The sequence below is a fragment of the Trichoderma evansii genome, assembly GCF_050947405.1.
Source record: "Trichoderma evansii strain SZMC 28006 chromosome Unknown GGI43scaffold_7, whole genome shotgun sequence".
NCBI classification, from domain to species: domain Eukaryota; kingdom Fungi; phylum Ascomycota; class Sordariomycetes; order Hypocreales; family Hypocreaceae; genus Trichoderma; species Trichoderma evansii.
The window spans coordinates 1,233,257-1,257,699 of NW_028145199.1; the positions used below are offsets into that span (position 1 = coordinate 1,233,257).

The 24,443-nt window shown below is 48.1% G+C and overlaps 5 protein-coding genes across 5 annotated transcripts; 2 read left to right on the top strand and 3 right to left on the bottom strand.

Annotated features, from left to right (window-relative positions):
• Positions 1–177: 177 nt before the first annotated feature.
• On the top strand, positions 178–948 carry GGI43DRAFT_353070 (uncharacterized protein). The gene has a single exon (XM_083202292.1). The coding sequence runs from the start codon at positions 269–271 to the stop codon at positions 797–799; it is 531 nt and encodes a 176-aa protein (XP_083061848.1). The 5' UTR covers positions 178–268; the 3' UTR covers positions 800–948.
• A 148-nt stretch (positions 949–1,096) lies between these two features.
• On the bottom strand, positions 1,097–6,078 carry GGI43DRAFT_422318 (pyridoxal phosphate-dependent transferase; the record flags this gene model as incomplete). The annotated part of the gene is made up of 4 exons (XM_083208088.1): positions 1,097–2,538; positions 2,711–2,843; positions 3,934–5,906; positions 5,997–6,078. The coding sequence occupies 4 exons, from the start codon at positions 6,076–6,078 to the stop codon at positions 1,097–1,099; spliced, it is 3,630 nt and encodes a 1,209-aa protein (XP_083061849.1).
• A 3,950-nt stretch (positions 6,079–10,028) lies between these two features.
• Positions 10,029–12,074, top strand: GGI43DRAFT_353230 (uncharacterized protein). The gene has a single exon (XM_083202294.1). It carries the CDS (start codon positions 10,312–10,314, stop codon positions 11,800–11,802), a length of 1,491 nt encoding a protein of 496 aa, XP_083061850.1. The 5' UTR covers positions 10,029–10,311; the 3' UTR covers positions 11,803–12,074.
• Positions 12,075–15,320: 3,246 nt separating this feature from the next.
• On the bottom strand, positions 15,321–18,963 carry GGI43DRAFT_422320 (cytochrome P450; the record flags this gene model as incomplete). The annotated part of the gene is made up of 7 exons (XM_083208089.1): positions 15,321–15,993; positions 16,055–16,251; positions 16,309–17,408; positions 17,469–17,739; positions 17,822–18,544; positions 18,627–18,745; positions 18,852–18,963. The coding sequence occupies 7 exons, from the start codon at positions 18,961–18,963 to the stop codon at positions 15,321–15,323; spliced, it is 3,195 nt and encodes a 1,064-aa protein (XP_083061851.1).
• Positions 18,964–21,223: 2,260 nt separating this feature from the next.
• On the bottom strand, positions 21,224–23,569 carry GGI43DRAFT_353282 (uncharacterized protein). Its single transcript, XM_083202296.1, has 3 exons — positions 23,098–23,569; positions 22,530–23,026; positions 21,224–22,468 (listed from the first exon to the last, which is right to left on the bottom strand). Exons 1-3 carry the CDS (start codon positions 23,239–23,241, stop codon positions 21,433–21,435), a joined length of 1,677 nt encoding a protein of 558 aa, XP_083061852.1. The 5' UTR covers positions 23,242–23,569; the 3' UTR covers positions 21,224–21,432.
• Between the last annotated feature and the right edge of the window lie 874 nt (positions 23,570–24,443).

The window sequence follows — 24,443 nt, forward strand, 5'->3', positions numbered from 1 at the left end:
GTAGCATCATATCTCCATGGAGTCTTGCCATCTTCTCGATCTACTTTGTGGCCCCTTATGACGCGTGGCGGGAAACGATGAAGTGAAGAGGGGGAGGCAATATATATTTGCAAATCTTTGCTAAGGTTAATATATGCACTGGGAAGCTTTTATAAGCTTGTCGCTCTTTTTTCCCCCTCGCTCCATGAACTGTATCAGATCAATTATGAAGACCAAGTTTTTGTTATAACAATTTGTGACTACAAACAATCCATTTATTGCATTCACAATGCCTTCTTTAAAACGAGATTATCCTAGCAGCATGTATCCTGAGCCTGGGTCTACCTACGGATCCAGCAGCTACAGTAATAGCGGCAGAAGCAGCAAAAACGGTGGCGATAGCCATGGTGCGCGAAGGAATAGCGACGGCCATCACAGCTATAACAGCGACTATCGTCGCGGCCGAGATTATCACCGCGGGGATAGGGATAGGAACGAGAGGCAATCTCGCGATACTTACTCCACCAAGAGAGACTCTCGTCGCGACGATAATCGTTCCTACGACCGAAATTCTAACAATAATCACATTGATAAGAAGGGTCGTAGCAGCAGCCTGGGCTTCCTCGAACGTGTCCTACCGCGTGAATACCGTCCCTCCCACGCTGATCCCGAAGCTCGACTTCATAGACTCCAAAAGGAAAAGGAAAATCCGGGCTTTGACTGGACGCCGGGGCTGGTGTTGGGTTTGATAGGAGCGGCGGCGTTGTTCAATCATGAGAGGTCGCTGATTAGGAGACAGAAGAAGGAATATTTCGATTGAAAAAAACGTTGAATCTATGGATGAACGAACGAGTTGGAATTCTAATGACTTTATGATAATGCTATTTATTGCGTGCTTGTATGTATGAAATACGCTATGAATATATATACCTGTCTAAGCAGAATAGACTGATCTATCTATCCACTTCTCTCTTTTTTTGCTCTCTTTTTGTTCTTTTCTTTTTATCTTGAATGAATCATGACTAGCTAGGCAATACAAGTGTATATATAAACTTCAGATGTCTAACCCATTTCCCCCCCTTATATACCCATATAATCTAACATGTCTCCCATCCATCTACTCCAGCTTCAACTGTCCCTCAGTTGTCTCAACCAGCAAATCAAACAACTTCTGGATAGTCTCCTCCTGCACCGTCGCCACGCCCGTGCACACTCTAATCGCAAAGTGGTCCTTCACCACTGTGCTCGTCAGGTAAAACTGACCACCGGCATTAATCGCATCATACAGCTTCTGAGAGCGGCTGTTAATCTTCTCCTCGCTGTCTCCGTTGACTCTAAACGTGACAAGGCCGAAATGTGCCTTTGTGAAGATCTTGAATAGGTCGGGTCTGGTCACGAGCTTGGCCTCGAGGGACTCGCCGAGCGTGATGCCGCTCTGAATGTGAGCCTGCAGGCCGCGGATGCCGTAGGCACGGAGGACGAACCACAGCTTGAGGGATCGGAAACGACGGCCGAGAGGGATCTGCCAGTCACGGTAGTCGGTGACGAGCTCGTTATCGCTGTATTGGTTGCGCAGGTAGTGGGGCTTGATGCTGAGGGCGTTGATGAGGTGGCCGCGCTCGCGGACCCAGACGGCAGAGCAGTCAAAGGTAGTAAGCATCCACTTGTGAGGATTCAGGTTGAATGAGTGGAAGTTGGCAATGGGCTTGGCCAGGGGCTTGTTTTCATCGAGGATGAGCGCAGCTCCGGCATATGCTGCATCAACGTGAACCCAGATCTCGCCAGGCTTGCCGACTCGTGGAGCCAGTGTGCGGGCAATGCCCTCAAAATCGTCAACGGCGCAGACATCTGTCGTTCCCAGGGTAGCAGTCAGATAGAATGGCTCAAGACCCTTGGCCTTCAGCTCCTCAAGCTTCGTAGCCAGAGCCTCGCCCGTCATGGTGAACCCCTCTTTTTCTGAAATCGGCACCGTGGCAAATCGTACGCCCAGAACCTGTGCGGCCTTCTTGGTGCTCGAGTGCGTGCCCTCGCTTCCCAGAGCAACCATCTTGCTGCGAAGCCTCCACATTTCCTCCTCCTTCTCCTCGCCTTCAGGCAGGTGGGCCGTTGCCTCGTTTAGGTATTTGTCTCTCGCAGCAACCATCACGGTCAGAATGGCCTCACTGGCACTTCCATGCAGAACACCGCCACCGTGGGTTGGGCCACCGCTCAGGAAGCATTCAGGCAGTCCTAGTGCCTGAGCCAACCAATCCATCACAACCGTCTCCAGCTCAGTAACAGCAGGTGAGCAGATCCAGTTGAAATGAGCACCGTTGAAGGTGTTAGAGTACATTTCCGCAATAGCAGCAGGGTAGCTGCTTGAACAGGGGAAGAAGGCCATGAAACCGGGCGCCTGCCAGTGAGTAATGCCGGGCAGAATTTTTGACTGGATATCTGCCTTGATGGCGTCCCATGATTCGCCCTCGAGAGGTGCTGAGGCAGGGAGGAGCGGTCTCAGATAGCCCGGCTCAACATCAGCGACAACTCTGTGGTCAGAGATGTTGTCGTAGTAGTTGGCGACTATTTTCAATCATCTTGTTAGCCCGATTCTTGAAAACCTTTCATTCACCTCAGTGCACCCATGACATCATTGCTTCTCATTATTTGTGAAAGAACGAGATGCAACTCGGCGCATCCAGTTCATAAATCTGCAAACGACATGTGAAGCAACGCTGCAGAGAAAGAAACTTACTATCATCAATTGCCGCCTTGGCCGCCTCTCTAAACTGCTGTGAATCCATTGGATGAGCCATGTCTGTCTCTGCTCTCGTCTGCTGAAAAATCTCTCGCTGGCTTGCGTTGAATCGTCTCTGATGAGTTTGAATCTTACAACTGAGGCGATATCCGTCTTTTAAAATATATGCGCCGGACCCTTGAAATTTTGCCCCGCCACCGTTGGAGAAAGGTAATCCAACTCGGCGTCCCAAGCCCCTGTGGAGCAGCCCTTGTGAAATCCTAACCATTTTGGGCCCTATCTGGTTCCAGAAACACAGCCAAAAGCCTTGGGGCAAATCGATAAAGAAGTAATTAGAGGGTGGAAGAAAAGCCACCGGTCCAAGTGCCTCCCAGCGCCAGATCAATCAGAGAGCCTTCGATGCGAAATTCCCCCCACATGAAGGATCTGGCCATTCTTCATCGGGGTAATAAAGCTCGGGCTCTGCAGCGGAATGAGTGGAACCGCCGTTGTCAGACTCGCATCGTTTATCGTTTGCCTCAAAATACTTCCGATTCCGTTATCCCCCCACTTGTTTGTCAACCTCTGTAAGCGTTGGAGTTGTTGAAGAGATGGCAAAGTTGCTCTGGTCGCATGGACAGCAGGGGATCAATGTCAAATATGTCGTCCATATCGCGCCCTTCGATGACATGCCGCCTTTTGCATGACACGTGAAAGTGGTGGCCGCATTGGCCGCAAACCTAGCATATCTTTGACAACTTGGTGCAGCTGATGATGGTGTATCACTAATCCCAATATCCTCCTCACCCATTCTGCAAAATAACAGCATGATAGAGAGCGATTTAATGTTGTAGAACATGGCACATGAGCAAAGTGAAAAAATCGAATAGTCATTATTGTGCGCAGATGCATTTAGCATACTAAGAGTATTGTAGTTCGTGTTCATGAACCCCCTCAGGGTTATCACATCATAACTGTAACACGCTTTCCAAAGAAGAAGGCGAGAGATTCAATAACCTGAAGGTGAATTGCGCTAATTAAAGAAGAAGAAGAAAGGCTCACGCTTATTCACCAATGCACCATCAGTCAATCTTGATCGCACTGGTCATGGTGAAATTTATCAGTATCCTGCATTTTCCTTGCATGTGATTCGAGGCCGTTGGGGAAACTTACTTATATATCCTGCGTACAAATGCATAGGCGCTCAAGAATCCAATAGTGCCGGTTAAAAGTCCATATACGCAGCATGCCATAAAGCTGTAAGCAAAGAATAACATGCTACTCACAAAGCCGCTAATGTGAAGCTTGAAGAAATAATACCATAACGAGTAAAGAAAGACCCAGAATGCACTTCCGCCGCCGATAAAGAATGATTGCCACCACCAGTGATAGTTCTCTGCGCACAGCTGAGCGTAGATGGATACAATGGTCACTTCGGCAATGGTAACTATCAAAATAACAGATACCACTGCTAAGAAACCGAAAACATAGTAGTAGCCACTCTTGTCATGCCATAGAGACTGGAATACGAATAATAGTTCGATAAAGATCACAGCAAATGGAATCAAACCCGCCAGTAGGGCTGCTTGGATAGATTTGCTATACCAAGCTTGGCGAGGAACTTGTCGAGGAACCGTTGTCGTTTTGGTAGGGTGTTCCCAGGCACCAGCCTTGTGGAAGCCGTAATAAGACCCAACATAGACAAGCGGCACCTGTATGCAGAGCCAGAGAAAGAGGATAGCGACGAGAGTTCCAAAAGGGATTGCCGTACTCGATGCTTGGGCCCATACAAAGAGGTTGAGGATGAATATGAGCCCAAATATGAGGCCAGGAAATAGAAGTGCCGTGACGATGGCGTTTGCACGAAAATCAGTTCCGTCGAAGCTCTTGAAGACGCGCGCAGAAAAGTAACCAGAGAAGAGTCCTGCAAAAATAAAGAGGCCCACGCCAACGCTAATAAAACCACCTCGGAAACTGGGATTTAGAACTCCTAATGCACCCAGTGCAACCAGTCCCATAGCCATGAAAAACAGCTGCATCCCAGAGCCAACGAGGGGAGCCAGTAAAATTCCAGCTTTTGGCTTCCGGAACACATCTCCATGGAGCAACTTCCAGCCTGTAGCCTCTTCTAAGGCCTCACCTTCGTCGGACATTTCATCTTCATCGTCGTCGTCGGCGTCTGTTCCCTGGCTCAATAAGCCTGTAGTTTGCTGGTCGCCCTTGGTCTTTGCCCTCTTGGCCCTAAATTTCCCTTCTTCTGTAGAAGTACGTCTGTTGATGTCGGTATGAATAGTCCTAGCGAGGATGATCATAACAACTCCCGTCAGGAGACCACAGATAATAAGAGAGTTGATGATGGCCACCCAGTGGATACGTGAGCCTCCTTCTTGGTTCACGAAATATAGATCCCAGCGATGAGCCCACTCGATGCTGACATCTTCGCGGAAATGGACAGAGTAGGTGTAAGGAATATTCAAGGAACCAGGGCTATTTTCGTCCTCTACTTCGTCGGGGTGATATGACAGGCCATCATAATTCAGCTCTGTGCCTGACGTCTTGTTTGGGGAAATGTAGAGCTCAAAGGGCTCGCCCACGTTTTGTATGTCCACAGGGCATCCCGAACTGTCTTTTTTGTTTCCATTTCCAACACTCTTGGGGTAGACTTCGAATCCTACAATAATCTTTTCATCACGATCACCAGCTCGGCCCGGTGCCCTGCGATACCGGATGACAATAGTATGGTGGTTATTAAGGTAGTAGTGAAGCTTACCCGTCTTTGAGGAGACTTCGGTATATCCCAACTTGAAACCGGAAGCGTAATACTTGCGCTTCTTATCGGCTGTGACAAAGCTAGTTGCGCCGGGAAGATTATCCACGATCCACTCTACTGCGTATCCATCTCGAATCAACTCTTTCGACCAGCGTAGGTCACGGCGTGATACTTCTTTATTGCAAAGCAACGTACACGGGGTATTTTTGGTCATGGCGAGCTCCATATCCGATGTAATGATGCGATCACCGCGTAGAACCTCTCCCAGATTCAAGGAAACGCTTTGACCGCTCAACAAGCCACCTCCAGCTTTGTGCTCCCCAGTCGGGGAGCAAGTAAACGGCAAATCGTCGTACGCATATTGCAGCTGTGTGTTATCTGAGTAGGCCTTGTTGACCATCAGAGGCACTAGTTCGCCATCTCTGTAGCTCTTGATCGACCAGCCTGTGATGTTCAATGTTAGCAACGTGTCGAGTATCTACATATTCATGTTTCGAAAGCACGACAAAATACGAGATCAAGTGGTGGCAATACCAGGGATGTAAAAGGCCGTTGACGGTGATAAGAGGAGAAGGTAAACAAGGCCGCTGAGGCCAGTCGTCCATTCGCCAATCATGCTGATACACTCCGGTGAGCTCACTCAGCGCCTAGCTCTCCTCTCAACAATATTATGAAGGCATATATTCCAGTCTCTCTTTTATTTCCGCATTCAGACAACCTGAATATTGGGTTTCAACTCTGGAGTTTTGAAAAACGCGACTAAAAGCCGTTGAATCTTGCTAGCTTTTAGAGCAGCTAGACGCTGGATCAGCCTCTCACTCTCTCCCTTTTGTGGAACAATGGAATCTATCGCTGGAGAGAGTGGCGCATCCCAAGATAAATTGTAGATTGTATTTCTCAATCGCAGCGGAGTCCTCAATATGACACAAATGTGCTGATCTGGTGGCTTTTCCGGAGAGCTTCAACCTTTCCTCAAGGGATGGTGTTGATATGACCAGATGGCAAGATTGCGGTCGGAATATCGCAAGGGGTTCCAATTCAACCCACCGAAGCTATTACCAGGCACCTAACTAGGTCTAGTGGGCAGCTGCATCTGCATTCCGATTGATGGCTGCAATTAGCCGTAATTCTGCCGGCTTTGCGTCTCCACTCGATTCTGGCCATAGCCAATGAGACCGATAAACACGTGGCTTTGAAGAATTAGGCCTCCATACAGCAATAAAAAGTGCCACTATAAAAAGGCTTTTACTGAGTCTATATAACTAAGCAGCGAGAATAGCAAATTATGAACATTGTAAGCAAAACGGGCACCATATTTTCTCAGCTCTGAGACTACCGACTCCCGGTCTATAAGATAGCTTCATATCGGTATGAGATCTGCCGAATAATAGAAAGAAAAGTGGATGCTGGATGGCAGTGTTATGTAAGTGCGCGGCTGCTTAAAAATCCGCTGCAAATCTATAAATAATTGAGAAAATCAATGAATCATAGAGTGCCTCGCACGGTCTATGCACGTTGATAGCGCTCGGCACGGGATATATTGCGCTATAAGTGGCGTTGCGGTATGAGGTATGTGGATTGACGATCATTAGATTTAGGTTTATCAAGGTGGACAATCAGTGGATAAGGCTACTGCAATATCAAGTAATAGCAAGAACAATGAGTAAGACAGCTTGAGCAGCACGTGAATACTATCTCGTAGCTTCTATAGTTCTAAGTGAGAAGTATTTACGGAAAAAGAAAACAGGCTGGAAACCATAAGACGGGCATATATATATGCAGGCAAACTATTTGCTAAGCAGGCAATGCTGATAGAGAGTTAAAAAAGTCAAGATGCAGAAGAGCCCTAAACACACCTGTTGTGTCATCAAGTTAAGAGATATTCTCTTCAAAGTTTAATTCCCTGCTGCTTACTTGCTAACCTGAAGTTTCACTTGTTTTATCCGGTTTTCAGTGGCTAATTAATATCCATGTGCGGTCTGCACGGTGTATATAGAGTAGTATTTCGGCAGTATATAGGTACCACACATAATGCGAATACTAGCACGGAGTAGCATCCAGTCTGTAAAGGCTTATAAATTGATTCGTGACATGTCATTACAAATATACGCGGAAAGCTGTACGCTCTTTAAAACTACCTAGCCAAGGATCGCTAATTTCTGGGTCACACGCCAATGTTGAAATTCAAGAGCCCCAAGAGCCCCAAGAGCCCTTCCCCCCTCCTTCACCCAAGAAAGTTTTCCTCCCCCTTTCACTAAGACTTAGACGACGGCTCCAGCGAGAACGGCTTTCCCAAAAGAAGCCGCGAAGAAGGATCGAGTCACGAAACGAAGAAAAATATTTCGAAAAGAGGATCTTGCAATAATGGGGCGACAAATAGATGGCTATACTAAGCCATTTTCGGAGATCGTCTGTCAAATCGTGCAGCAATCTGGGGCCCAAAAAATGGAGAACAGGGGCGTATGCAACTTTAGACTTTGAACGTTCTTTTGGGGTTAGAAAGACTTGGCTTTGATAGCCGTCCGCCGTGCTTAATGAAGTATCCAACTACCGATGCCATGAGGGGTGGAAGCAGAACAGGAGAGGCATCCTGGGCGCTAAGCAGAATGAATGTACCTATACCGCTACCTTCTTGCTGCCTGGGGTCTCGTTCATGATTGCTTTTTAAGGTAGTGGAGATGCTGAGGAGGCTGGCTGTAGCTAAATCTGGACGAAGTTTTTTCTAGGCCATTTCTCTTTCGTGTCTCGTGAGCGGTTGAATGGCAAATGGATGACTGTTAGAATTGGAGAATGGCACCAAGAATGGCGATATCGGGAAACTGGGTTTGGTGCTGGGCAAGAGGCTTCGTAAGGAGACAGCTGACAGGTGCTACATTCATTGTTTCGCAAAGGCGTGACTTCCAGTTTGCTTCGGGGTACAGGCAGCAATTGGTTCGATAACATGTACGAAGCAGCCGTTGTATAATATAAAGCAGACACGTGCGAGATGCGACGCAAGCCAATGGACGAAGCCGCCGTTGGATTTTGGCTGTAAATCAACCGCCCCTAAGCACGCACATCACACGGATCCAAGTGCAGCCGCTCAGCTCAGCAAGGCACATCCTCGCCTCTGTCGCTTGACAGCTGCTGCCCAAATAATGTCCGTAGTAGCCAGCAGGGGGCGGAGATGCACATTCATTCCCGGCCAACCTCCGATCCAGCGCCGAATCCACCACGAGGCACCCACACCTTGGACCCGGAAAAAAAGGTTGCGATAGAGTCCAGACCGAGCCAGAACACTTATCCTCCACATAATCCCAGGGTCCTGGCACGAGCTTTGTTCTTTTTCGGGACGTTTTTGTCAAGTCGTGCGCATGCGCCGGGACAGGGGCTCACGATGGAGATTTTTTTCTTCTTCTTGCATTATGCGCTTAAGGTCTGTTCATCGTGACCCAACATCCGAATATGGGAGCCGAGACCATGGGAGCCGAGACCATGGAGCGAGCCTGAGGCCACCGGGGAAGACCGAACTAATGGCTCTCTGTGTGCTTGTTAGAACAGAGCCGCGGGTTTTGCTTGATAGTGTAGAGGAGTTGAAGAGACGGTGCATAGTTTGTATTCCGTGCAGAACCAGAATCACCGTGAATTTTGGAATCATGAAATCTTGGAATTATGAAATCATGAGCACCACTTGAAACTGGATTGCGTGGCGAAAACTGGAGCAGATCAGCACGAAATGTCCCGTAGTGAGCCCACGTAGGCAGGCTGTTACTGGAGAAGTTGGATGTTGGATCTTGGTATCGTGAACCAAGACAGTGCATCTAATCTGATACCAACTTTGTGTGCGTGGAATCCCCCGCAAAAAAGGGCACGGTAAGGAAGTTGCCATGCACAATGCCTTCCTTACCTTAGGTTAGTGCAGGTCAGCCAGTAGTTTCCGCGACCACATGTAGAGCTACCACTTAGACGCTGCCTAACGTTAGTGCCCAAAGAGTCGCTGATACCTCCATCTGGCCCTGCAAACTGTACGGCAGAAGGGCCTCTACAGCCTCTCCTTGTCTGCATCTTCTACTCCTTTTCTCTCTCTCTCTTTCATCTCCTCATCATGGACCTCAGTCTCGAACCATACGCTGTTTTTGCTCCGTGATCGTCGCACCGTACCTGCGCCGAAAGATGGGCCAGCAATGCAATTGATCGGGCGAGCTCCACGCGGACTGGCGGCACTTAGGACTGCTAGTAGCGCCATGCAAGCAAACGAGCTCTACTCAGATGATCGCGACACTCCCCATCACGCCAGCCCTTGATACACGCCCCAAGCAACTGGTTCAGGGACCTTCTTTTTCCACGGCGGCCCGCAAGTACCGGTACCGCGATGGCCGAGAAGCTCTCTTACGAGTCCTATCACCCCCTCCATGCAAGCCACGAACAAGCTCTTGATGACCTGGTCATGTTGGAAGCCCTCAGTTGACTCAGCTCTTAAGGGCGTTGCCCTCCCACCGTCTTACGCGCCTCGTCATCTTTCGTTCTGCAGCTTGTTATTTGACTTCCATTGATCCGCCGGTGTCTTGCTTTCCTTGATTGCTACCTGTTTGTTTATTCGCCTGCATTACGATTATATTACGACTGACTCCCCGGAGCATAATATTGTTATATATACCACGAGAAGTGTGTTTGGAACCGCTATCTATCAGCACATCAACCGCATACTCGGCAACAATTCTTCTATTACTACGAAGATTGATTCAACACTTCTTTGATAAAGAGCATTACTGGTTAAGCAGAGCCACCACCATCTAATCTTACGCTCTGCCTTCTACAAGGACTATATCCTTCATCATCTCTTCACAAACCTAATTCCTGCATTCAAAATATGTCCTCCTCCTCTCAGGGAACAACACGCCCTTTCAAAGGGTCCAAAAGCAGCTCTTCACAGAACCCTCTCATGGAGGTCAAGATAGACCAGCACTACAAGGCTAAGGTCTATACCTCTGGATCTACCATTGCCGGCCATGTTGCTGTTCGCGTCCTGAAGGATACTTCCTTCGATCATCTGGACATTGTTTTTGTCGGCATTTCTGCCACACGACTTGACTTTGTTCAGCAATATCCTTCTCACTCTTTCAGACCATTCTTGAAGATCCGCATGCCGATTCAAGAGTCCGATTTGCCAGAAAATCAGGTGTTTCGGGCCGGAAACGATTACAAGATACCGTTCCACTTTGTTGTCCCTCACCAGCTCACCATCGGGGCTTGCAACCACACCTGCTTGTCACCAGAGGTACGGGAGCGACATTTGCGACTTCCTCCTAGCCTGGGAGTTTGGGATGCCGACGACCAGGCTCCAGACATGACCCAGGTTGAATATGCCATTAATGCAAAGGCTATTCAACGTGTAAACGGAGCTGCCGTAAAGGCCTTGGAAGCGCACCATGTTCTCAAAGTGCTTCCTTCGCTCCCTGAAGATGCACCCCTCGACATAACTTTCCGAGATGAGTGGTATAAGCTGTCCAAGACCAAGACGATTCGAAAGAGCTTGTTCTCAAGCAAAACGGGCCAATTTACCGCCAATGCTGTTCAACCCAACGCTGTCATGCTTTCTGCAGACGGACACAAGTCCTCGATGACAAGTGTCCGTGTTAATTTGGAATACGCCCCATCTTCGGCTGAGACGGCACCTCCCAAGGTCAACTCTGTCACAGGAAAGCTCGTATCTACCACCTTTTTTAGCGCCGTGCCGATCGATCATCTGCCGAATCTGGGTAGCCGAACAAACTGCGAGAGCACTCCTTGCCTGAATTATACAACAACACACTCGCTATTCACTCTTCCAGTGGAATCTGTGTCGTGGATGCAGAAAGATGCGTCATCGCACTCCCGGAGAGACTCGGGCTATTCAAGCACTGTTATCGAAGGAGATGCGTCCGAAACGGATAACTCGGCAGCCGAGGGAAGAGGACGACAGAACAGCAGAGGCAAAAGCTCTAAGACACCCAAGCTTTCGACTGTCAAGCATACCACAGATCTCGAGATACCATTCACCATTTCCAACTCGAACAAAAAGCTTTTCCTTCCAAGCTTTCACTCATGTTTAATTTCTCGAACTTACACCCTTCAGTTGAGCCTGTCAGTGGGGCCGACTAATACCACCTTTGCGCTTTCGGTGCCTGTGCAAGTTGGCGTCGAAACAATCTATGAGCCTCAGGATCACGAGCTTCCTAGCTTTGAAAGCGCTGTGGCCGAAGAGGAAGCAGATGCGTATTTACAGCCTCGCATCATCCACGTCCCAGAGTCGGCGCTGCAGAATGAGAACCGGCTACCAGGATACAGCGAACTGAGCCGAAGAACCGTTAGCGTTGCTTGATATCGTTAGCATTATAATCATACAAGATGCTGATCTATAACTGTCGTTCTTTATCTTTTTTTTCCCTTTGTTTTTGTCTCTCTTTTGGGAAGAAGCCTATTTGTTAGTTTATGAGCATGGAGTTGTGGATTTGGATAATTTAAGGACATGTAAAACTATTTTGGATATATATTACAAGAATAATTTCATAATCATTTAATCGCTCTGTGTTATAAATGAATGTGGAAATGATTTGTTCATTTTCTACTTATCATCATACTGTGAACTGCCCTATGTCGGGGTTCATTTAGTATAGCTTAGGTGCTACTCTATCGATCAACCCTACGCCTATTTTTAGGTATACAGTTCATAGTGACACTGAATAGATAAGTAGAATACGACGAATGCTTCGAGCCATCATTACGTTGTATAATTTACTACTAACGTAATAATTCACAGAGGGTTTGTATGGCTGGTAGTGTTAGTATGAGCCAATCCGACGTCTGGATTGGTAGAATAAAGATGCCTTTAGCTAGTCTCATCAGCAGCATTCGTACGGAGATGAGATTATCGGCCAAAGGGTCTAATATTTCATGCTCTCTCTTTCCGAGAAAGGAGCTACTATGTACAGAATGTCTTGATGCATACACGGCTGATGGATAAATGTAAAGAAGAATGAGATATTCTCAGGTGATACAGCATGTTCATGATACATGATACTGCCCGAATATACACGTGACAAGGGTAAAAGCCACAAGGCATGTAAGTGAATGAAATCCTATTTATTAACTCGCTAATGTCGTGAAACGTGGATAATACTATATTAATGAGACTTTCTCACCTATTTAGCCTTCATTTTCTCTCCCCTTTTAAAATTCCATATCCACATCTCTTCTCTATCCTTATTATATTATTTTATGTCCTCCATTATAGCAAGAGGCTTCATCTTTAAAAAAGATTATGCATATACGTCCTCTCACTCAAGTCTTTCAAAGCTAGAAATGAGACACCAATATACCTGCCTCAAATGTCCATATATACTGCAGCATGTCGAAACATGTAGGCAATTCTCTCCCTCCCCGAATATGTTTTGGATACTCATATATCTATGTCTAGGTCTATGAAAATCTTGGATGACACAAACTTTATTCAAGTTTACTCATATGGCTTCCATGACAACTACTTCCAGACTTATGAAGGTTGGGTGAGGAGCCTTTGTTTCTCGACGTCGAATATGGAGGGAGTCTAGTCTATGTGTCTGCCTGAGAGACGGGCTGGACAACACATACAAGACCAACACTCCAAAAATTATGAAGCGCAAAGCTATCTACAACTTTAATAAAAAGAGATGCTATATCACCCATATTTATAACGCATTTATCCAGCATTGAAAGTACTTGAATGGAGACACTCATTTAATATTATACGACACCTACATACTACACATGAGACTGCCTCTGCCGCAGCCCTTAAAAAAACAGCTCAAAGCAGAGCATGGCAGATGATTTCTGCTCCAATGGGCTATCTCGGTTATGTGGCCGATACTATGGGCAATGAATATCTTCACATTTACGTCGGGCAATGCAACATGCCCAAACGGCGTATATGCTCCTAACATATGTATGCAATCAAACTTACAAGGTAGCACCCCATTCAACATCTTTCACAACACCGCGTCTGCTCGCGAGCACGCTCTCTACACGGCATCTTCCGTGCCTCCAGTCGTCAGCCCCTCGCCTCTCCGCGTCCAAGGTCTTGGGTCACGAAACGAGGCATTAATTTATTATATGGTCAGCAAATGGTCGTCAGATCATTTCATATGGTTTCTGGGAGTTTCTTGACAATCAAAAAATTGACGAATGGTATCAAATCCAAAGCAACTTTCTTGAGGCTGGTTCTGCATACAAGGCACTTGATCAACAACAAGAATTACATGCTGCACTCATGAAAAACCTATATAGGATTTTCTTCTACTGGTATCGGAATGAGCTGTTCGAACGAATCAGCATCTTGAACATCCACAGGGCTCTTCTGATCATTGAAGATCCGAGGGGTGAAAATCCACTATCTTAAAGCTGGTGCTTCTGCGGTACTCGTTTTCGCCGACAACGTTGCCTAGTAAACCCACCAGAATGAATTGCGCGACGTTATAACAAAATAGATAGGGTAGCTACAAGATACAGCCTTGTTTAGCGAAATTCATCCTGCTTGACGCATCACTCAACATGTCACGAGGGAGTTGTTACCCCAATATCTCATATTCGATGGTGCTCGAAATGGCGCTCCGCTCAACAGCCATAATCGAACCATTGCTCTCTCTTGGCTTGCCAACCATGACATATCACCGTGCACAGGAACGTGGGCAATGATACAGTATTTTTTTCAAATACGCCAGCAAAACAGAAGTTCCTGGCGCTGCCTACCAGACTGCACAAGGTCATCTTGCCCATGACTGTACGTAGCTATCACTACTGCTGAAAGGGTCGAGAACTGGAGGCCGCACTACAATTCACCAAGGTCATGTAATTCAATAACAGCCATCCAATTTCTATCAATGACATCTTAGATTGTGCTTCTTCTATGAGCATCCTGAGGCGGCAACGTCACGATGTCCTGGATGGTGGGGAGAAATGCTTTGCTATGGACACTCACGATCATCAATCATCGCCCCAATAAATTTCCTGGATTGCCTGTCTTCTCGTTACCACTTTCACATACTCATACGCACGCTTTACCGCGTCGTGCTCTTACAGATCGATCAAATTGGAGCGTAGACCAACCACGGGCTTCTATGCCGCATGTATCGCAAAGATCCAGCCAAATGAAACATGCCAAAGAGAATATTGCGCTCTCAGATCATTAGTCCAAGAACTTACCTACGATCATCAACAATTTGAAAGCTTGCTCATAGAGTAAGCCATTTGACCAAGGAAGAGGCAGCTATAGACATGTTGTATGCATCAATCATGGATGTCTCTTCAACGCCATCGAATTGGAAGTAAAATGTTAGGAAGCGTATTCGGAGCAACGACGAGGAGGTCAGAAATTCATTTCAGACTTGCGGCAATGGAGCAGTGCTCCAAAGTAGTGGGCTTCATAGCTATAGAGACCATCTTTGAGCATCGTTCTCTCCTCAATCAAGAGTTGGAGAGTTACATCTTACGGAATAGATGGTAAGGGAATCTCCACAGGTGAAGATTATATGATTAGCTACATTAACTGGAAGCTCTGCCTAGACATGGATCTCTTAGAACCTTTATAATACACACATACTTCATATCCACCAATCCTGCAACACTACCTTACGCGTGTACATTCATTACGATACCATGATAGTAGAAGACATCTCATCGCAAAGTGGGGGAAATGTAAGATTTAAACAATTCAATCAGAAAGCCCGTAGTGGGCCTATAAAATGGCTATAACATATAACATAACGCAACATCTAGTTTATCGCTTACTAGAAGCGTCAACAGCAGCAATAAAAAAAGACATACGCGAGGTCCCCCGTCTCACCTTCCATCATCGTGACTCATCCTCTAGTCAAACACATCCGTGAGATATCTCTCGTTGCGCTGGTTATCCCACCACGCCTGGGCCCGCTCATCCGTCACGTCTTTTCCCTCAGCCACACCCCTTTCCTTGACGAGCTGAACGCAGACAGCTTCAACAGCCTTGCCGACATCGCGGCTACCGCAAACAAAGACCTTGGCGCCCTGGTCCCAAAGCTTGTAGAGGTCCTCGCGGTCATGAGACATTCGGTGCTGAACATACTTGCAGCCGAGTGACTTGTCTGTAGCGCGCGAATAGGCCTTACGCATCTCGACGGCGCCAAGCTTCTCCCATCTTTCGAATTCCTCGGCGTAGAGGTCGTCAATGTCAGGCGATCGGCAGCCGTAGAAGAGCAATGCAGGAGCAACCTTTCTGCCGGCAGCAATCATGGCTGCGCGCTCTTGGACGAAACCCCTGAAGGGTGCGAGGCCAGAGCCAACGCCAATCAAGATGAGAGGAGTATTCTCAGCATCTGTAGGGAGATGGAAGACCTTCGACTGGCGAACAGCAACATGGAATCTCTCACCAGGGTTAAGAGATGCCAGGAAGTGAGTGGCCACTCCGAAGTGAGAGCCCTGACCGGATAATGAAGGTTGCTCGAGAACCGAGTAGGTAAGCGTCAGCTTAGAGGGATCAGCCAAAGGAGAAGAGGAAATGGAGCTGTTAAATGCGTTAGTCAATGACTCTAGAGTTTGTAAGCGCATGGACAGGTTGAACTTACTATTGGCGGACACGCATGGGGGGAAGCATGGCCAAGTATGAATCCAAGGGAAGTTCCAGAGATGGGAACCTCTCCAGCAAGTCAAGAACAGAGATTCGCTTTGCACCAATCTCTTGTTGGTAGTCGTCTCCGGCCAGCTTCTCAAGCTTCGCCTTGAGTCCCTCATCCTGAGCGAGCTCGATCAATACAGAGATATTCTATAAAGAAATGGTTAGCGCAAAATGCTCGTTACTTGCTATGTGAGATGTGCCTACCCTCTTCGTTGCCGGCTGGCTGAGCTCGACATATGCTCTGAGTACATCATTGGCAGAAATAGGCGAGTTCGTAGGAAGGGTAGTTGGCCCGTCTGAGTGAATCGTCAAGACCGCATCCCAAGAAAGCTTGAAGCGACGGAAAACTCTTGAAACTGTGTCTTTCGGGTTGAAAGGTAGGACAGCCAAGTAGTCTCCGGATCGGTACGTCATGCCCGTAGGCAGCTGGACCTCAATGTGATTCTTGGCGGGTCCGCTCGCTGTCAGAGTCTTAGCATTGGTGACAATTGCCTCCTCAACATCCTGGCGCAGAGTTGATTTGCGAGGAAGCGATACATCAACGACCAAGCCACCACTAGCGCCCTCGGTAGAGCCCGCAGAGGCACCGTACTTTTCTTTCAAAGCAGGCCATAGAGATTCATCCTCCCACGCTTCAAAGTCGCTAAACATGTCACGATCAGCAGCATCCGTAGTGGCAAGCGGTATAAGGCGGGTGGCACCACGCTCCTCCAGAGTCGAATCAACAAGTTTTGGAATGCGGTGGAAAGTCTGAACCCAGTCGTGGTGGCCACAGCCAAAGACGGCATAGGAAACACCTTCTAATTCGTTACCCTTGAGGCTTTCGATCCAGCTTACAAAGTGAGCAGCATTGGATGGTGGCTGTCCTTCGTATGAAGCAGTGACGATGACTACTGGACGGTCTTTGGGGAGATTTTGGTTAGCAAAGTCCAGAGGAGCCAGGTCAGTAACTTTGAAGCCGTGGCTCAGTGCATCCGTTGCCACTCTCTGGGCCAAAGCTTCGCAAGTACCGCTGTTTGATCCGTAGTAAACAGCAAGAGGCTTCTGGGGTCCCTGGTTCGCTCCGCTAGCTGCCTTTGCATCCGCATGATGATCTCCCGCCGCGCCTTTGCCACCAAGTTTTCTCTCAAGCTCTGTCGGAGACATTCCATGCCTAAGAGAAGCTCGCATAAAGAAATCTTTCGGTCTGATAGTCAAAGATGCAACAATCTCAAGCTGGTAATTGGGATCGTCAAGGGTAAAGTTGAAGTTCTGGAATAGCATAGCCAGGGCGAGTGTGGCTTCTTGGAGAGCAAAACCGCGTCCTATTTTTGACATATTTTGTTAGCCATCAATTTTGTGAAGAGAAGTGTATGTAAACCTACCGATACAGCCTCGCTTGCCGTTTCCGAATGGCTTCCAGCTGTTGGGGAATGCTGCTTGCAAACGAGCAAACTCTGCGTCGAGCATACGCTCTGGCTTGAACTCATTGGCGTCTTCTCCATAGACTAGAGGATCAAGATGTGATTTGGCGAGGAGGCACATGATTGGTTCACCCTTGTGAACGAGGTACTTGCCTCCGATGAGGGTATCTTCAAGAGCTTCGACTGAGAAAGCTGGAATTGCGGCGCTGATACGCAGAGTCTCTCTCAAAACCTAAATTATCAGTGTAAGTATTCGTTATTTTGGAAAACGATACAGCTAGGAGCAAGGTAGGTAATAGCTGGTTGGTACATACTGCTGAAATATACGGAAGCTTAGAGATATGTTCGACTTTGGGAGCGTCGCGTCCAATCACTTGATCAACTTCCTCTTGAACCTTTCGATAGGCGACTGGGTTCTTCAAGAGATTGTAAAACGCAAATGACAACGTGCCGGCAGTTGTCTCATGGCCCGCAATCAAGAAGGTGATGAGCTGATCCGTGACACTGGAATCAGTCAACTTCTCGCCAGTTTGAGGATCCACTCCTTCCAACATAGCTGCCAGCAGATCTTTTCGGTCAGAGGGATTCTCCTTTCGCTCCGCTACGACGGCATTGGCAGTATCACGCATGATGGCGATGTCGTTGAAGAATTTCTCATTGGCGGCGCGGTACAAGAAGTTGGGAGCGAAACCAGGTCTCCTGTTTCGCCTGCTGCATTCCGCCAAAAAGTCGGCCATGGCCTGGACAAAGGGATGCATCTTTTCTTGGTAATATGAGTTGAATCGATAATTCATGGAGCAGAGAGCGATAGTGTCTAGGGCTAAGCGAGTGAAATCCTCTGATACGGGAATAGGGTGGTGAGGACCATGACGAGCCCAGGTCAATGAGAGTTGCTTAGCAATATCTTCCATCTCGTCGAACATGTCGCGGATGGGGAGCGGTCCAAAAGCCGGAACCAGCACACGATGAGCTCTGCCCCAGTTGGGCTCATCGGAGTGTGCAGTGAACAAACCATCATGAACACCTTCTCGTACAATCTTTGCAATTAAAGTCAGTACTCCATTCTATGGAAAGGGCTTGATTTTGTGTGAAATCAAATTTCCCCTTTAGTTGACATACCCGAAGCACTGAGCTGACAGACTTTTGAAAGCGCTTCTCGTCACAGACTTCGTTCACAAGCGCCTGGGTGGTAACGAACACAGCGGGTCGAGTGCCCAGATGGAGCCTGTAGATTTCTCCTATTCAAATTCATCAGCATCAAATGTCAATTGATTATGCTGTGGGCATGTGTTTGTAGGTTTAATGGGCAGATAGATGTGTGTAGATTCAAGTATTAAATCATACCATATGTGTTCGCCAAACGAATAAGATCGTTAGTTGGTTGCTGGGAAAACTCGCCAAGGTTACCCAACAAAGGCAGCCCAGGAGGCTCAGGAATAGGAACAGCCTCCGCCATTATGATCGAAAACGAAGGCTAAAGAAGAAACAAATCAAGTTGCAAAATGCCTGGACGTGAAGAATCCAAGCTCAAGCTCAATTGGCGTTATTTAACACAAACACGACCAAGCTAAAGTGCTAAACGCTAAACACCGTTGGTCAAAAGGGGGTGGGACAGGACTTTTGTGCCTCTTTTTTGCTCGAGGACAGCCCGGTGTATTTATTTGCGATGCGATATCCGGTATCCAGTTTAGCACAAGCCAAATGAAGCAACTCGTGGCCGTCGTTTCAAAGGCAATGTCATCATCCCCCACTCTCCCATTCCATCTCTCCATCCATCTCCAACAGGGAGCTCCAGTGGCAGAGCCAGAGCCCACCACTCGCGGGCTTGAGCACTGCCGAATCGTGCGTACAACGTAGTAGCGGGGAGGCAATTGGCCATGTGGGCTCCAAGCCAGGGCGTCTCCCGAATCCCGTGTCTGCGCTTTGAAAGCTCTCCGGGCTTGAGCTGCAGCCTCCCTGACCCTATTTCTCAGCCCTCTGTGCGTTAAAACAAACACGCCGCGGCGATCCCGCCCAGTGGCCGCTGGTGGGCCTCTGCGCCTCTTGGCTAGTTAGCGGCATCGTGGTGGAGCTGGCAGCTGTGGCATGCGATATGCGACCTGTTGGGCGAACTACTCTCGGTGATGGGGATCCTCTATTTCGCCTAGGCCGGGGATCTGTCGTCCCAGCGGCCGGCTCTTGGCCCCGATTGCGGTAGAGCTGCCGTGCCGGAGTCTTTTTGCATGACTAGTTTCAGCGGTGTTTTCTCTCTGTGACTCCTGATAAAGCGCCAAGCAAGGACTTATGAGCTGTTGTGCCCCTATGCCACGGGCAGTGTTGTCAAGTGTGCCATATCGTGAAACAGATAGATGCATGAATGGCCAATAATCAAATATCACAAAAAACGCTCAGAGTTGCGCATAAATTGATTAGATGGCACGCAAGCTAATGCGGCCAGATACGACGATCCTGTCAGTCATCATGAGTCTCCTAAGAGGGGAACCAAGTTTGCGCCCAGTCAGAATTGTGTTTTGAAGTTTGGAGAAGCCCTAGAGACCTATCATTGGCCGTAGGTCAGCAGGCAGTGAAATGCACCTGCGCTCATTGGCCGTGTTAAGCTTCAACTACGCTCCCCTAATGCAGCCTACAGTACAGCGCTGCAAGTCTGCTGCACAAGTCCGCTGCAAGTTCACTAAAGCAACTGAACAAAGGATTACACGAGCAGACGAAGCATGCCGCCACGACTGCGTTACATTATGCCCACGGATGAATCATAATATCCTTCCGCCAGACAACATCTCAAATAACAAACACCACCAAAAACCCGTTGGATATTATAAAAACATCCGCATAATTAATAGGTATTCCGCTGCCAAATCCGACTCTCCGTCTCCGTCCCCGTGCGTCACATTTCCTGCTCCCTATTTTCTCACTTTCTTTTTGCTGGGCCTCGGCGCCTCGGCTTACGGCGGTGGGGCCGAAATCTTCAAACTGCCGCTTCACTGGCCTCAACATGTGCATCGAAAGCTTCTAAAGCTTCTATTTTATTACGGTCAAACAAGCTACCATGCCAAATACTACTTCGTATCTTCGTACATCGTGCGATCCATCAATTAGCGGCCCCCAAATCGGAAAATCTGCCACTTTTGACAAGCGCCGAATCCCGGCTGCCCCCCTTTGGTCTGTGAACTAACAATGGGTGGCGTTCTTTAATTCTTATCTTGTTGAGATCTTCAGCGAGTTGGCCACTGCCACATTTTAACTTGCTACTGTAGTTATGAGATTCAAGCATTAGCTACTTACAGTATTCAGATGTCCTAATTCCTGTGTTTATAATTAACGCATGAGTAACCTTGTATGTTGAGAGAGCAAGTGTTCGTTCTTTAAAGATAGTAATAGTACTACTTGATAATATACATGTTCGCATACGCAGCGGACGGCAATAGCCACGGCTCTCCGGTAGTCAAGAATCCTCAAACCAAGATAGGCAGCCCCCATTGCCCATTTACTGTGAATTGCAGCCAACATGAGAAACAAGAAAGCAAAGAAAATGCACCAGAGACTTACGCCTCTCCCTTTCGTAATGCCGCCTTAGTCGTAAGCAGCTAAAGGTGGCTTCAATACATTGCGTGCGAGTTACATACATCATATCTCCACAGTCGTGTATAGCCTTCTATCGTCATGTCGTTATTCGATGTGCGCCGCTAGCCTGCGTACGGTAAAACCCAATCGTTTTGAGCCTCCGACTTCACTTGCTCTTTATTTCTTTATTTCTTTTATTTCTTTTTCTTATCTTTTTTTTCTGCTAGCTCATCTCATCAACCCCTGTCGTATTAGGTTCAAGATATTCAGGGCTACAATATCAACTCTACAGCTAGCTTAGAGCTGCTTAGCCTAAGCTGTAGGCTGCTGATGGATGAAGCTTTGCGCAGATGGGTGAATAAGATCAACGGTCATCGCGGTTAGAGTCGTCTCTAGAACCCCCGCCGGTAAATCTATCCCGAAGCCAGTTTAGGGCTCCAGAGGTAGCAGTTTGTCGACCAGTATCAGCATTGTCTCCGTCACGGCGGCTGTTTTGTGGTGGACTTTCTTGTCTCTGACGTTCTCTATAATCCGCAAGAGTCATTCTAGGGCTCGTTGGAGAAAGAGAGTTTCGTGAGCTTCGTCGTTGCATACGTGAAGTATCGTAGCCTGATGAAGACCGTACGCCCCATATCCGAGATCTCTCTCTTTCTCTTTCATCTCGCTGACGCTCTGCTGGAGATGAGATTCCCCAGACGCGATGCCTCTCACGCTCACGCTCTTGTTGCTGTTGCCGCTCCTGTTGCCTTGATGAGATGCTTCGCATGGCCTCGTTCAGCCGGCTCTGGCTTTGGCTTGGAGGCCGAGAGAGCTGGGATGGTCGGGCGCCAGGAATGGGAAGCGGGCCGCTACGATTCAGCCCATCCCCAGATTGATCATCCGACTGTGATGACCCTGATCCACTGGGACCAGGTGCGTTTGAATTTGCATTTGCATTTGTACCGCTGTTACCTTCGGTGCCCTTCTCAATAGACGCTCGGCAAACCGGGCATGTGTTGTGTTCCTTGAGCCATAAAACGACGCATGCTTCGTGGAACCAATGTTTACAAGGCAAGAAGGCGGCCAAATCACCCACCTTCATATCATCAATACAGATGGTGCATTCGGTTTTCGAGTCACCATCCAACATTGAAGCGTCTACAGGTCGTCGGTTCAAGTTAGCAAGAGCTTCGGTCGACGCTGGCGGTGCTGCGTTTGATTGCGGATGCGCTTCCATGAGGTTTGTGATGATTTGGTCTAAAGCTTCCTGAGAATAGACTGCGTCTCCCGAGATAGCGTGTGCCGGGTTGAATAGATTCAAAATCTCCTGTAGCCCTCTCGCAAATCCTGGAGAGCCGCCGCCACCCGCTTCTCGACCACTTCCAGGAGGCGGCGCATCGCGCAGAACGTTGTTAAAGAACCTATACATAGAACAAGAACATTAGCTCATGGAGCTCGCTGTATGGTAATGATTCAACTTACGCTTGAAATGGATCGCCATGGTGGTCGTAATTAGGGGATCCTGAGGAAAAGAATCCCGAAGAAGGCCCAGAGAAAATGGTGACAGACGCACTGCCACTACCGTTTGTGAATGTAGCGCGATGGATATGCGGCCCTCCAAATCGACCTTCCTCCCCCCCTCTTTGTTGAAACATGCCGGGTCCTCCTGCTCTACGTGGCGGTGGTGCCAAATCATGTATCAAGCCAATAAAGCGTTCAAACACTGGGTCGACATCGGGGTCGTGATGTTGATCTCCCGGCCGTTCCCTGACACTGCGGCGGTAATGAAAGCCATGTGGTCCCATGTGTTCTTCTATATCAGCTTCGTCGGGGTCTGAATCATGGTTGTGGTCATGTCCATCAGGGTCGTGATCGTGGTCGTGATCATGTTCATTGTGGAGATGGTATGGGTCATGAAGTTCGGGTGACGTCGATGCTGAGCCGTCATTAAAGTCTCGAGGATCGCTATCTGAGCTTATCTATTTACTGTGTTAGTCAAGACAGGGACATATATCAAGTAGCAGAACAGGAGACAGGAGATAAAACATACGATTTCCGTGGCTTCGCTGCTGCAATCGGGGCATATTAAGCCATAGTCCACGCGGTACCATTCGTTGGAGCAGGCATGGCAATAGACAACCTCACGACTCGGGGTCGCTTCAAGGTGCCCATGTGAAGGACCTGGAGAGGCCATTTGTCCCTCCTATGTCGGAGATCGCTCGGCTGGTATTAGCCAGAGAGATGGAGAGGGCGAAATCCACCGCACTCAAAAGAGATGGATTGGGGAAAAAACGGTCGTCGGAAAACAAAATCTCTCGGTGGCGCTCGTCAACAGGCAAGAAGATGGTGATAGAAATTGTACCGGTCGCACGCAATAATCAACCGGGAAAATGGACCAGCAAGCGGCGTGCGAAATAAATAGGACCCCAAGAGGACTCGATAGAGGAGGAAGCGTATTCGAAAGTCGCCCCCAGCTTGTCGGTGACGGTGATTGTGGATGGGAAATAAGGCGCCGCAAAGTGATGAAGAAGCGAAGAAAAAGAGACAGTGTGCACAAAAAGGGGAGATGATTAGGCAAAGAGCAATATTGAGGAACGGGCTGGCGGCACGAGATGCTAGTCGTAATTGTATTTGTGCAACGCAGACATCATGTTCGATACATGTTCAAGTCGAGTGACGTTTTTGTCAGCGATTATTAGGACCCTGGGCTAGGCTCGTTGAGTCAGTGAATGGCTGCACCTAAGTGGCCCAGGGAGCATTGACACTTGTACCGGACAGTGGGTGCGTTTGCTAGGTTCGATGAGGTACTTGTGTCTCGGTGACGGGGCCACGCGCTATATCTGTAACCCGCCTATAAATCGTCGGGCTGCAGAGGGCGTGATAACTACAGGTCATGATAGGATCAAATACAAGGCCGGGTTGGAGCCGCTCGCAACGCACATGTATGCAGCGTGCAGCCCTTTTGTTTGTTTGCACGTATCGACGAGCCCTGTTATTACCGTAGTTAGGCACAAGCAGCCAAGGCAGATTACAATAGCCGTCTGGTAAAAATGCCTTGCTCTTCTTTGCCCTTTTTCTATTTGCTTTTCTATCTTTTCTCTTTCTCCTCTTGTATTTTCGTGCAGGATTATTTGATCCTATTCCACTGAATGTGCGACTCTTCTGAGCTCGCATAAAGGTAGCATTTTGAGCTGTTGATAAGTAATATATACAAGTTGTTCAAGTATTGGTATTAAGCCGTTCTGGCTGTGTTATAACTCGACGACGCTAGATGTGCGGAGTAAAGTTCGTGTATCATAATGACCGAATATTGCTTCCATTAGGCGTCTCATATTTGCTTGCGTTTATCCCCTTGCAGATCCGTATGCAGGTGTGGAATTAGTTGGAGCCTGTGGA

What these genes read in the sequence shown, in the direction of transcription:
- GGI43DRAFT_353282 (XM_083202296.1), bottom strand. Translation starts at nt 23,241, where the DNA reads ATGGCCTCTCCAGGTCCTTCACATGGGCACCTTGAAGCGACCCCGAGT. An exon ending in GCAGCGAAGCCACGGAAATC is followed by an intron (nt 23,027 to 23,097) that starts GTATGTTTTATC and finishes CACAGTAAATAG; the next exon opens with ATAAGCTCAGATAGCGATCC. An exon ending in CATGGCGATCCATTTCAAGC is followed by an intron (nt 22,469 to 22,529) that starts GTAAGTTGAATC and finishes TTCTATGTATAG; the next exon opens with GTTCTTTAACAACGTTCTGC.
- GGI43DRAFT_353070 (XM_083202292.1), top strand. Translation starts at nt 269, where the DNA reads ATGCCTTCTTTAAAACGAGATTATCCTAGCAGCATGTATCCTGAGCCT.
- GGI43DRAFT_353230 (XM_083202294.1), top strand. Translation starts at nt 10,312, where the DNA reads ATGTCCTCCTCCTCTCAGGGAACAACACGCCCTTTCAAAGGGTCCAAA.